The sequence below is a fragment of the Phaenicophaeus curvirostris genome, chromosome 2 (assembly GCF_032191515.1).
Source record: "Phaenicophaeus curvirostris isolate KB17595 chromosome 2, BPBGC_Pcur_1.0, whole genome shotgun sequence".
In the NCBI taxonomy this organism is placed as follows: domain Eukaryota; kingdom Metazoa; phylum Chordata; class Aves; order Cuculiformes; family Cuculidae; genus Phaenicophaeus; species Phaenicophaeus curvirostris.
In genome coordinates this window covers 124,857,566-124,871,082 of record NC_091393.1, presented here as the reverse complement: position 1 = coordinate 124,871,082, position 13,517 = coordinate 124,857,566, and the positions used below count along the sequence as shown (strand labels likewise).

The 13,517-nt window shown below is 45.6% G+C and overlaps 1 protein-coding gene across 1 annotated transcript; it reads left to right on the top strand.

Annotated features, from left to right (window-relative positions):
* Nucleotides 1-2,095: 2,095 nt before the first annotated feature.
* Nucleotides 2,096-13,033, top strand: SLC25A27 (solute carrier family 25 member 27). The gene is made up of 9 exons (XM_069850824.1): nucleotides 2,096-2,224; nucleotides 3,590-3,781; nucleotides 4,555-4,639; nucleotides 5,353-5,475; nucleotides 6,202-6,314; nucleotides 7,599-7,683; nucleotides 8,383-8,475; nucleotides 8,804-8,906; nucleotides 10,697-13,033. The coding sequence occupies exons 1-9, from the start codon at nucleotides 2,122-2,124 to the stop codon at nucleotides 10,766-10,768; spliced, it is 969 nt and encodes a 322-aa protein (XP_069706925.1). The 5' UTR covers nucleotides 2,096-2,121; the 3' UTR covers nucleotides 10,769-13,033.
* Nucleotides 13,034-13,517: the final 484 nt, after the last annotated feature.

Here is a 13,517-nt window from a genome sequence, read left to right as displayed (position 1 = left end):
GAATGCTGTAGTGCTGTGGGGTTTGTTTTAAGGAGGGATCTATTTGTTGTCCTCCACCCCTGAAGTGTGGTTTTAGAGAAGATGGGGCTAGACTGTCCCCAGAGGTGTACATCTAAGGGATGAGAAGCAAAGGACGTAAGATGCAACGTGGGAAATTCTGACTGAATATAAAGAAAATAAGCTTACAAAGTGATTAAGCACCAGAGCAGCCCATGGTTGTGAAATTCCCATCCTCCGAGATTTTTCAGGTGACCAAACAAGGCCCTGAGTGATCTGATGAGTCTGGAGCAGAGGATTGTACTCTCCAACCTAAATTACTCTATGAACCGCTGATCTATAGGGTACAAGCTGACTGAAGCCCAGGGAACAAAAGGAGACAGGCACAAAAACACCAACAGAAGGACCACCTAGAATAAGGCTCTGGAGCATCCTCAGTGCAGCCAGGCGCGTTTCCATCTGGTTGCAAAAGGCCCACGTTATTGGGGTTTTGTTGGTAGGTTGTTTTATCACTGCATGAATTCTAATGAGTTCTAATCTAAAGAAGGATCTAATTCAATAGCAATTGCTGGTGACCCATAAGATAAATTCATCTGACTTCAGCTGCCTGTTTCACCTGCTATGTTCCCTTTGTTTGTGTGACCAAGACCGTACACCAACATGTTAATCAGTCGGACAGGGGTGGGGTGTTGTGGAGTAGGTTCCTGTGACCTAAAAGATCCTCAGATCTTCAACCTGAGGATTAGTGATTAATGGCTAATGATTAACTGTTGGAACAGGTCCAGCAGAAGTTACACTGATGATCTGAGGGCTGGAGCACCTCTGTTATAAGGACAGGCTGAGAGAGTTGGGGTTGTTCAGTCTGGAGAAGAGAAGGCTGCAAGGAGACCTCAGAGCAGCTGCCAGTACCTGAAGAGGCTCCAGGAAAGATGGGGAGGGGCTTTTTTACAAGGTCATGGAGTGACAGGATGAGGGAGAATGGCTTTAAATTGGAAGGGGGAAGATTTAGATTTGACATTAGGAAGAAATTTTTCACACTGAGGGTGGTGAGACCCTGGCCCAGGTTGCCCAGGGAAGCTGTGGCTGCCCCATCCCTGGAGGGGTTCAAGGCCAGGTTGGATGGGGCTTGGAGCCCCTGGTCCAGTGGGAGGTGTCCCTGCCCATGGCCAAGGTGGAACTGGCTGTGCTTTGAGGTACCTTCCAACCTAAACCATCCTATGAGTCTATGGTTGCATAACTTAGTGATTCAGCTGAGCCTTAATGATAAATGTAAAGGTCCTGAAAGCACATGCCTTATGCTTTGTTTTCATGATGGGAACCTAAATATGCCCATGTTAAATTAAGACTGGCAGACAACTAACAGAGCTCCAACATTAAGCCAGGAAAAGCTTTAAACTTTTCCATATGGGGATTTGGGCAGATATTGGCTTCTGATCTTCAGGTTTGTGTTCCCCTTGCTCAAACTGCACTGCTTTGTGTTGAATCCCTTATGGATGGGAATTGTTACAAGCACTAGGGAGACGGTTCTCCAGCTCAGCACATTGCTGCTGCTAATTCAGCTTTCATTAAACCATCTCAGGTGCAGCCGTTTAACTGGGGGCACAGTGTGAGGCTCCCGAGGTGCTGGTGTCTGTCACAGCACCCCATGAAGCAAACAGACTCCACACGTGCTCTTGTCATCTCTTGTCTCATTTAGAATCATAGAATCATAGAATAACCAGGTTGGAAGAGACCCACCGGATCATCGAGTCCAACCATTCCTATCAAACACTAAACCATGTCCCTTAGCACCTCGTCCACCCGTGCCTTAAACACCTCCAGGGAAGGTGACTCAACCACCTCCCTGGGCCATTTATGGTATGTTATTTTAATGTAGATAACTGGCAAAATTGTGCACTGCAGGCTCCCTGGCAGGAGGTAGGGTTGGTGCCAGACTACATTTCCCAGGAGCCTGTTGAGCACCAGTCTCTTGTGTCACTGCACAAGGACCTTGCAGGAGGCATTCGGGCTGCTGCAGATCCTGGAGAAACATGATCTTCAGCAATTTGTCTCTGAAAAGGCCCAGACCAGAGCTGAGCTAGGGTCTGCGTGTGCTGGTTCCCCTCGATTCATGTCAGACGCTAGATGTCACCTGCAGAAGAAGAGAAGAGCTTACCTCTTCCAGAGAGATGGCCCCGAGCCAGCAAATTCGCTCTGTCAGCCTGTGCAGCGGCTGTGGCAGAACTAGGTACAGCTCACTGGGATTTTCTGAGAGGGATGGGGGACAAAATTTACTTAAGAGGGGCAGGGAGAACTTCAGTCCCTATGCACCTCGTTCCTTGGTGTTTGCTCTGGCTTTTCTGCTTCTGCAAATCTATTCATACCGCTCCGCTCGCTGTGACTTTTCAATAATTTAAGCCTGCCAAGTGTTGATGTCACTGGACTGTGGCTGGAGGGAAGGGTTTTTCGCATTGAAATCTTTGCCTTCAGGAACAACAGAGCAGTTGTGGCTATTTTGGAGAACAAGTCTTACAAGGAGCGACTGAGGGACCTGGGGGTGTTTAGCCTGGAGAAGAGGAGGCTGAGGGGAGACCTCATTGCTCTCTACAACTACCTGAAAAGAGGTTGTAGAGAGGAGGGAGCTGGGCTCTTCAACCAAGTTACAGGGACAGGACAAGAGGGGATGGCCTCAAGCTGCACCAGGGAAGGTTCAGGTTGGACAAGAGGAAATAGTTCTTTACCAAAAGGGATCTCAGGTCCTGGCAGAGGCTGCCCAGGGGGGTGGTGGGGTCCCCATCCCTGGAGGGGTTTAAAAGATGGGTAGATGAGATGCTCAGAGATGCTGGTTTAGTAGTGGACAGGTATGATTGGACTCTATGATCTCAAATGTCTTTTCCAACCTTATGATTCTATGATTTAAACTTTACACTTGCTTGAGCTTCTGCTTGCTTGGTTTCTGGAAGAAGAGTAAGGAGGCAGTTAGTGCCCAAGTTAGTAGTGAGGGGCTGACTTCTTCAGGAATTTGCTTTTCATAGGTAATGCAGGTCATCAAAGGAAAATCAAATCTTATATTTCTAGTTATGGTGGAGATGTCTGTAAAAGTGGAGTATAGAAAACTGGTTGCTGAAATGCAGGAAAGCAGCACCCTGGGGGCTGCAGAGCACTGCTTAGAGATCAGTAGCTTACCTGGAGTATTTCTCACCCTGTGCTATGGAATGTCTACAAGATTTTACAGGCAAATAATAGCTTTAAATTGGAAGGGAGAAGAGTTAGATTAGACATTGAGAAGAAATTTTTCATGCTGAGGTTGGGGAGGCCCTGGCCCAGGTTGCCCAGGGAAGCTGTGGCTGCCTCATCCCTGGAGGTGTTCAGGGCCAGGTTGGATGGAGCTGGGAGCAGCCTGGTCCAGTGGGAGGTGTCCCTGCCTATGGCAGAGGGGTTGGAATTAGATGATCTTTAAGGTCTCTTCCAACCCAAACTTTTCTATGATTCAGTGACTTGGTGTTTGACAGGAATGGACTTTGGTTACTCGTGCCCAGAGCTACTTTTAACAGATCTGGATGTAAATGTCCTGTTCTCCATGAATCACCTGTTTCTCGTTCTTTCTCTTCAGTGACGTTTCCTCTGGATCTCACAAAAACTCGACTGCAAGTCCAAGGTGAAGCTGCCGTGCGTCGCGATGGAGCTGCAGCCGGCCAGGCAGTCCCTTACCGTGGCATGTTGCGCACCGCAGCTGGCATCGTGCAAGAGGAGGGCTTGCTAAAGCTCTGGCAAGGAGCCACGCCGGCCGTCTACCGCCACATAGGTGATTATCTGCTCACGATGGGACATGTTTGGATCCTGCCTCCTGTGACCAACAGCCCTTTGGAGCGAGCTTGCCATATCTCATTATACTTTAAATATATCTAGGAGGATTCCATCAGCTTACTCTGCAATCTCACTTCAAAATACATGGGATTCTGATTGAATCCTTTCTCTTCTCTCTCTCGCCCCTTCCCTCAAAGCCTTGTTCTAGCTCCTGGGGAAAAAAAATATTTCCCTGTGGTCTTTGCTGGAAGGTCTTCAGCGCAAGCAGGCACTTAAATAGTCCTTAGAACAATAAATATATTTTATTTGAGGGAAGTGGGGATGGGATGGAGAAAAAAGATAAGGTTGCAAGCACTGAGATGGAGAAATGCATTAGCGGTTTGGCTGTAGGTAACAGATTTCTCTGACTTATTTGGAAATATGGTAACAGCAAGAAACCTCAAAAGCACTTGTGGGAGGCTTTGAGCTTGGCAGCAGTTGAGAGGGAAGCAATGTGGTCACATCTCCTTAGCGTGAGGGCAAAGCCACGCTGCCTCCTGGCAGATGTATGCTCAGTCAGAAGATACTCTGATGCTAAAAGGTTCTGGCTCTAACATTGCTACCAGGCAGCCCTCAAGCTTTCTCCATTTTGATCGTGAATGTGAAAGCAGTCACCAGCTGACCCAGGCGAGCTCCAGCGGGTTTTACAACCAGTCTCTTGACCTTTCTACCACAGCGTGACTTCCAGAACTGGCAGACTCAAGAGTCATCTCTTGCTTTTGTTTTTCACAGTGTACTCTGGCGTTCGGATGGTTGCGTATGAACATCTCCGTGACTCTGTGCTTGGCAGGTCTGAGGATGAAAGCTTTCCTTTCTGGTAAGGTTGCATATTTACACTTTGACTGTTTGGGTTTTGTCCCTATTGCAGGAGTCCTGCAGCCCTACAAGCTGTCTTTTCTTCATTGCTCACCAACCAAAAGGAGTTTACGCAAAGGAGGGTAATCATAAAGTAGGGGTTTAAGCACTGATACAGACTTTCTGATTTTAGTTTCAGGGCAGTATCTTTTCATTCAGCTGGGAACAGGACTAAGAAACCACAGAATCATAGAATCACAGAATCCCTAGGTTGGAAAAGACCTTTGAGGTCATCAAGGCCAACCATACCTGTCCACTGCTAAATCATATCCCTAAGCACTCTATCTACCTACCTTTGAAATACCTCCAGGGATGGGGCAGCCACAGCTTCCCTGGGCAACCTGGGCCAGGGCCTCACCACTCTTATTGTGAAGAAACTCCTCCTTATGTCTAGTCTAACTCTGCCCCTCTCCAGTTTATACCCATTGCCCCTGGTCCTGTCACTCCAGGCCTTTGTCAACAGCCCCTCCCCAGCTTTCTTGTAGCCCCTCAGGTACTGGAAGCTGCTGTGAAGTCTCCTTGGAGCCTTCTCTTCTCCAGACTGAACAACCCCAATTCTCTCAGCCTGTGCCTTGTTTCACTTGAGTTGTGCTGCTGAATTCCTTCTCTCTGGCACGGTGATTTGCGAAGATTTTCAGTGTATTGTGAAGCACCTTTCTGTTCCCTGTTTGGCAGGAAAGCTGTCATCGGAGGCATGTCTGCTGGTGCCATTGGACAGTTTTTTGCCAGCCCGACTGATCTGGTGAAGGTGCAGATGCAGATGGAAGGAAAAAGGAAGTTGGAAGGAAAGCCGTTACGGTTGGTTCCCCTCAAAGCTCACGTTCTTTTCCTGTTCATGACTATTCTTTGGCCAAGGGTGTGGTTCTCTCTGTTTTCTGTCACTGCCTCTCTCCAGCTGCTCAGAGTCCTTTTGAGGGAAATGCAGTGCCCGGGAGGCCTGCAGTGGCTCTGGGCAGTAGAAAGGGTGGGGGATCTGAGACTTCCTCCTTATTCCTTTTATACTTGCCTTTCTTATTCTGATGTATCAGTCCCAGAGACCATGAACCCTTGCCTATCCTACATGAGCAGCATGTCCATGCTGGTGCTCTGCCAGCAGGAGGGAAGGATGCTTTCTGAAGGAGAGAAGATGGAAGAAAGGATGGAGGAAACGGCTCATGCAGGATGCACAGGGAAGAGCAGGGTTGTCTGCAGACAGCAGGGCTTAAGACCCTCCTGCAGATGCCTGGACACATTGCGCTTTGCATCCCAAACTGCTGGCATCCTTTGGTGTCTTGTACACTTAGTACTGCAACCTCACTGTCGTTAGTGACCAGGCTGCTGCTCAGCAGGGAAATCAGTATGTTTGGCAAAATATTGCTGCATGAAAGTCAAAGATGGATCCAAAAATGGATCATAAAAATGGATCCAGAGGGCCAGGGCCAGCTTGCCTTTCCTGCATGAGGACCTGGCACAGCAAAGTGCTGGAATATGCAAAGGTTTCTCCATAGCTGAGCTCTCTACTTATTGGTTGCGTATTGATTTCAGGTTTCGAGGAGTGCACCATGCGTTTGTGAAGATCCTGTCCGAAGGAGGGATACGGGGGCTTTGGGCTGGATGGGTGCCCAATGTCCAGCGAGCTGCCCTGGTGAACATGGGAGGTAAGTTTCATAACTTGGTCTGCAGCGCTTAAGGCTACATCTAAGCTTTGAGAAAGGAGATGTCATCTACTTCCCTGGTCTTTGTCTCTTGGTTATCTACACTGGCGACCTGTTTGAAGTGCACTGCAGGTCATTTCTGCCGTGAGTGTTTTGTTCCTATGGCAGTCAACTTGCTTAAAAATTTGTGCCTGAGCCTGAGGGATGGTGAGCTGGGAGCTGAGAGGATCCCATAGCCACCAGGGCAGGGACCTCGCCAGCCACAACCCAGCTCCCTGGTGCCCAAGCAGGGTAAGTGCAGCAGAACACAAAGGAAGCCAGATTCCATCTAGATGCAGAGGGCTTTAGAATGACTGCTAGCCAAGGTAAGTTACTCCATACACAATGTTAATGTGCAGTCTCAGCATGCAAGCACAAAATCATTGAATCATTAAGGTTGGAAAAGACCTCTAAGACCATCCAGTCCAACCCTCAGCCCACCACCACCGTGCCTACTAAACCGTGTCCCAAAGTGCCAAGTCTACACGTTATTTGAACACCTCCAGGGATGGAGACTCCACCACTTCCCTGGGCAGCTGCTTCCAGTGCTTGATAACCTTTTTGGTGGAGTAATTTTCCTAATACCCAATCTAAATGTCCCCTGGCACAACTTGAGGCCGTCTCCTCTCATCCTATCACTAAACATGCAAATAGGAACAAGCAAACTCTTTTACATATCTCTACTAGATATGTTTGGGCTGTGCTGGGAGCATCATCCTGGTCAGTAGGTTGGGCTCTTCAGTTTTAAGGTCAGGACTCTGGAAATGTTACCCACATCTGCTGGTAACTGTAAGATCAGTCTTTCATTCAGATGCCCAGGTGCCATATCTCAAGCCTGCTTTCAGAAGAACATGATATCACTTCCATGACATCATCTACTCTTTGTGTCTAACATTTCTTATAACACTTGCACAGCAGTGGGAGAGGTAGAGCCATCCTTATTGTGACGTTTCTGGGTTGGGTTAATTAGTTTTTTTGCAGCAAATTCCATTTAGGATCCATTTTACCACTTGTGGGGTAAATCAGAAAAGAAGGTAGTAGAAAGGAGCATGTACTCACATGTCTAAAGCCAGGACTTAGGTGTCACAACCATCATCAGAAAATGGGGGCAGAGTGCCAGCTGTGCCAATGGGAGGGGCTGCACTGGAAATTTGGATCTTGCTAAGCCTCCATCCTCACTCAGTGATGAACAGCACTGCCACCATTTACTTCGGACAATGTTGTTTTTTCTCATTATCTTCTTTACAGATCTGACCACTTATGACTCTGTGAAACACTTCTTGCTCCTGAACACGCCGCTTGTGGACAATAGCTTGACTCACAGCGTTGCCAGGTACCTTATTCCCCAATAACCCCTTTTCCTCTGTGGAGCATTTCTAGCCTCACTGTCTTGATCTGCCTCCCTGTGCCAGCAGAAGCTTCAATTCTTTGGTCATGAGCTGCTGACAAAAAGCACCTTTATAACCACCTTATAACTAAAACTTTATAACTTTTTTTTTTTTGCCTGAGAGGATATCTTTGTATGAAAGACACAAGACAAAGGATGGAATCATTGCTACAAAGCTGCCCTCACTAAGAGTTCCTTACTGATGCATTTAAACACCTGTGAGAGCACAGGAATCTCCATTTTTCTACAATTGCTACTATTTTATCTAACCTAGTTTAAATTTTAGCAAACTGTATAAATGAACGGTATAAACTCTGCAGAACCACCTCTTTTACTCCTTTAAATTATGAAGAAATCTGCTTTATATAAACAATATAATAAATTGCCTCTTGCGGGTCCTTTATCCCTGCCCTAGAACTGCACAAAGAGGTGAGGGAACCTGGTGTTGGGAGGACATCTCAGTGAGAGCAATGCTAGCGAGCCTTCTCCTAAATCACGTTTCTGTTAAGTTATGAGGTATTATTCATGATTTTATGATAACTGTTTTAATATATTGTATTACATGTTATTAGAACTGGAATCGTGATGCTTAAATTTTCATGGTAAGTCTTGGCTTCTTCCTGAAGTGTCTGTTGCTGTTGACAGTTGCTGTTCTGGCCTGGTGGCTGCTGTTTTGGGAACTCCTGCTGATGTGGTCAAAACCCGAATAATGAACCAGCCGAGAGATAAGCAGGGAAGGTACAGACACTTCAGAGACGGACTTTTCAGTAGAAAATTCAAATAGAGTCTTACTGATTTCACTGGGAGTAAAGTGCTAAGTCTCTAGTTTGCTCTTCACCTTTCTAATGATCATTTCATTGGTTTAGGTTCACATGTCCGGGGGGGTTGTTCTGATGGCCACCTAAACAAACCCAATTACTCAGTGGATTTCAGGTCTTAGGAGACTTCAGTGAGCTAAAAAAGGCTTGTATAAATGTATCTGATCCAGATTCTTTTTCAGGGGTGGCTGGTGTTAAATTGTGTATTTGTAATCCTCACGGTGTTTGTTCTCCTTGCACACTGCCAGGGGTCTGCTGTATAAGTCTTCTATGGACTGCTTGATTCAAACTGTACAGGGGGAAGGGTTTATGTCTCTGTACAAAGGCTTTATACCAACCTGGATGCGAATGGTAAGTGCCTTTTAACTTTCTTAACAATACAGTTCAACAACGTGGCATTAAAGCGTAAAGGAGTTCAGTGTCAGCACTTCTCTAAAACTGTTTGCATCTCTCCACTTATTTAATTGTAGTCAGCATAGCTGAATGTCGTGGATGACCCAACCACATGCAGTGTCACTTCCCCCACATCTTGCATCTCTTTAATTAGGAAAATATTGTCCTGCCTAACTTCTAATTATTTTCCTTGCTTTTGTTTTACAGTTTCAGGCTCCCTCCTTTTTCCCTTCCTAAACTCTCCTTTCTTCCTTTCTTGTTCCCAGACCTGGACTCCCTTTGCATCTATCTTGCTTTCACTCTCCTCTCCTGATCCCAGAATTGCTTTATTCCTGCTCCATCCCACATCTCCCTTTTGTCCCCCTTGTATTCAGGCTGGTGGCTCTCTCCTTCTTTCCTGGGCTGTTAAAGCTACATTGGTACAACTAAGCCAAGCAGCAAGTTGGAGCCTGGGAACTGCAGCTTGGCTGTCTAGACTGTTAGTTTGGGCAAGGGACAATTCCCAATACCAAATTTAGATGTGACCATCTTTTTTTTTTTTTTTCTTTCATTAAGTCTATAAGAATTTAACAGTATGGCTATGCCCATGCTCTGCCAGCTGGCTTCATGGTCTTGACACTTTAAATAACCAGATTGAGCACTATGATCGAAGGCAAAAGCCTCTCTCCTCTAATTTTTGCCTCAGTCCTTAATAGTAAGGTGAGATGTTCCCTGGGTACTAAATCTCACGAGCCAGAAGATGGGGAGGAAAAGCAGAACAAAGCTCCCTAAATCCAAAAGGAAATGGTTAGAGACCTGCTAGGCACATTAGACATTCATAAGTCTATGGGGCTGGATCGGATCCACTCAAGGGTATTAAGGGAGCTGGTGGAGGTGCTTGTCAAACCTCTTTCCATCATTTGCCGGCAGCCCTGGCTGACTGGGGAAGTTCCATTGGGCTGGAGGCTGGCAGATGTTACACGTGTTTACAAGAAGGGCTGGAGAGAGGATCCAGGGAACTACAGGCCTGTCAGTCTGATCTCAGTGCCGAGGCATTGTTGGAGTTGATGACCTCAAAGGTCTTTTCCAACCTAATGATTCTATGATTTCCCTGAACACAACAGTGGCCACAGCCTCCGCTACAAGCAGTTACAGGAAGGTTCTGCTCATTTGCTCCATCCCTGCGTCCCTGAGCTGCAGCACATTCAGTATTGATGGGGTCTTTCAGGTTTACTACTAAACTAAAAGCTTCCGTGGAGGATACGTCAACTTAAGCTTCCCAAAGGCTTGTAATTTGGGGAATGTTTAGCAGCTGTTTCAGAGGAGCAGGAAAAGGTGTTTCCTAGGCACAAGGCAGCCCTTTGCCAAACACCAGTCTATTGCCAACAAAAACAAATCAGAGCATCTCAGCTAAATGGGTGCAGGAGGTAAGTTCTGTGCAATGAGAACGGTGCAAATTTCTAATTAAGGTTAGAACAAGTAAATCCTTTAAAAACTTTAAAAAGCATTCAGCCTGAAGTAGCCCCCAAGTATGAAATATTTCAGGTCAAACATGTATGGGTTGGCAAGCTAAAAAAAAAAAGATTTTGGTGTCTTGGGTAGCCCTAACCATATGCAACCATACAGTTTTTGTATGAAAACCATAATATACACGGCTGAGCTTAATAATAAGATTTTTAAGAGAAGACAGTTGAATCTAATGGACAGTTGAATCTATTTATTGGGTCCCTTCTGTTTTAAGCCTCTAACTTCAGCCCTTGCTTTCACAGGCTCCTTGGTCACTGGTATTCTGGCTTACGTATGAACAAATCAGAAGGATCTGTGGAGTTAGTTCTTTTTAAAATCGTGAAGCCACTTCACTATTCACAAAAGAAAGAAGAATCGGAAAGCTGAATTCTCATTGCACATGGCATCACCGCCCCACAGAGAAATAATTCATTTAGGAGACTGGTAGTAGGATCACTTGTATTGGTTGCTGCTCCAAACCCAGTCCTTACTGCTTAGGAGTGGCCATGATGTAGGGATACTACTTGCTTGTCAGACTGCTATAAGAAATAAGTTATGCATAGGATAAAATTGTCACAATACTACTCAGGCTGGCAGCAGCATCAGCTTTCTGAAACAGTAAACAGAGATAGGAGAAATCTGCCAAGCAAGTAGAATATAATACTGTTCCCTTGTTTGATAGAGGTGGTTCCTATTGTTAAGGACAAGAGCAGGCTGAACAACACAGCATTTATAGGCAATAGGATGAGAGGGAATGGCCTCAAGTTGCACCAGGGTGTGTTCAGATTGGACATGAGGAAAAATGTCTTCATAGAAAGGGTTGTCAGGCCCTGGCAGAGGCTGCCCAGGGAGGTGGTGGAGTCCCCATCCCTGGAGGGGTTTAAAGGACAGGTAGATGAGGTGATCAGGGATATGATTTAGTAGTAGTCAGGCACAGTTGGACTTGATGATCTCAAAGGTCTTTTCCAGCTAAGTAATTCTATGATTCTATGAACAACTTCTGTGGCTATGCGGTCCATAACATTATTTAGGAATTCTTGTTATTGTTACATCTGCATGCACATAAAGAACTACCTCTCGTTGGTTTGATATCTCGGCAAACCAAGCCTGCAGTGCTAGGAACTGCCAAAGATTAAAGCAGTTTCCCAACTTCAAATTTGCTTTGCACAAAAGGTGGAAGGATTTGTTTTCTTCTTACTTCTCAGTGTTCAGTTTCACTACAAGAAGGACATTGAGGGGCTGGAGTGTGTCCAGAGAAGGGAACGGAGCTGGGGAAGGGGCTGAAGAACAAGGGTTATGAGGAGCAGCTGAGGAACCTGGGGTTTAGCCTGGAAAAGAGGAGGCTGAAGGGAGACCTCATTCCTGTCTACAACTGCTGGAATAGAGGTTGTAGTGAGGTAGATGGTGGTCTCTTCAACCAAGTGACAACGGATAGGATGAGGGGGAATGGCCTCAAGTTGTGCCAGCAGAGGTTCAAATTGGTTAATTTGAAAATTGCTGCACCAAAAGGGCTATCAAGCACTGGAACTGGCTGCCCAGGGAAGCTGCTGAGTCAACATCCTTGGAGGTATTTAGAAGATGTGTAGGTGTGGCACTTAGAGACATGGTTTAGTGGTAGAGTTGGCAGTGTTAGGTTTGTGGTTGGAATCAATAATCTTAACTGTCTTTTCCAACCTACTGTGTTCTGTTCTTCTGAAGGACTCATAATGCATATGCTGCCCACAGGACTGTGTTGAACTACTTGTCCTTTAGGAGTCCCAGTGCTGACGTGGCAGAGGAGGTCATTAAAAGCACCACTTTTCCATGGAAGTATGTACTCTGCCCATTTTAATTCTAGATGGAAATACAATGTTCTCTTCAAAACCACAAACTGTTTGAATAGGAGTGATTTAATTTTTTTTAACCTAAAGCTGTCCATATTTCATAGGAAAGGGGATTGTTGCTGTTTGTCACTAGGCTTATCAAGAGGCAAAAATGCAGTATAAAAGCAATTGTAATGTAAACAGAGCAAAGCTGTCTTTGACTTAGCAATATCTAGTAATGTAATGAGTGTACAAGACCTAGCTGAGTAAATACTCAGGATTTCTTCTAGCCTAGTCTTTGTAATCAGTATCTTCAATGAGCCAAGGTCTCATTAAATACAGTTTAGGCATCTCCTTGGCTTGCATTTGTATGTCTGTTGTGGCCGTACGCATTTTGCTGTGCAATCCCAGCCTGGAAAAAAGAAATCTCACTATTATTAGGAGGTCAGATGCATTTATAAAGAAATACATTTCTTTTTCTAATTGCCCGCCTGAGAAACTAATCTGAGTTCTTTCCTCTTCGCACGCCATCACTAGCGATTATAGATCAGCAAAGCTGTTTCTTTAGTTACATCCTGAGCCATCCTGCCTGCAATCCTGTTACTCAGATACTCTATGGATATGCAGAACTGCCTGATCTATTGAGTTAAACCCAGTATTTTTAAAAGTCTTGCAGTGAACTCTTTATACTGCTAATAAAGCTGTTTATATTTTTGAGTGTGCTACACTAAAGAAATTCATAACAGTGCTGATTCTTAGAGTTTTGTATTAAAACCTAAATAAATAATTTGAATACAAAAACTTGCCACTTTCTGCATTTTTTCTTGGTGTGTTGTAATTCCACATCTTTCAAGCAGAAGTTTCTACCCTGTGAAGCATTTGGCCATATTTAGACTTAAAAGATTCCGTTTCAGAAGCCAAGAATTAGCCCAAAGAGGGCCAGGTTGGATGGGGCTTGGAGCCCCTGATCCAGCGGGAGGTGTCCCTGCCCATGGCAGGGGCGGGACTGGATGGGCTTTGAGGTTCCTTCCAAACCAAACCATGCTGTGATTCTGTGATTCCGTGACAGCTCTGGGGTTGCTCCTGACTCTGTAGTGTGCGCTGACACTGCACGGGGCAGAAGCGGATAAAGAATCTCAATTAAGAGATCTGACTGATCTTTATTCTGGCGCAGCAACTGGAACAGGATTTTTGATCCAGGGTCCCTTGGAAAGCATGTGTATTGAATAACAAATCTGCAGAAAGAAACAAGGGAGAAAGACTGAAAGATGACCATAGAATA

Bases quoted from the DNA above. Each gene is read 5' to 3' on its own strand.
- SLC25A27 (XM_069850824.1), top strand. From the start codon at position 2,122: ATGTCACCTGCAGAAGAAGAGAAGAGCTTACCTCTTCCAGAGAGATGG. The intron at 4,640-5,352 runs GTAAGGTTGCAT...CCTGTTTGGCAG, and splicing joins GATGAAAGCTTTCCTTTCTG to GAAAGCTGTCATCGGAGGCA. The intron at 8,476-8,803 runs GTACAGACACTT...GCACACTGCCAG, and splicing joins CCGAGAGATAAGCAGGGAAG to GGGTCTGCTGTATAAGTCTT.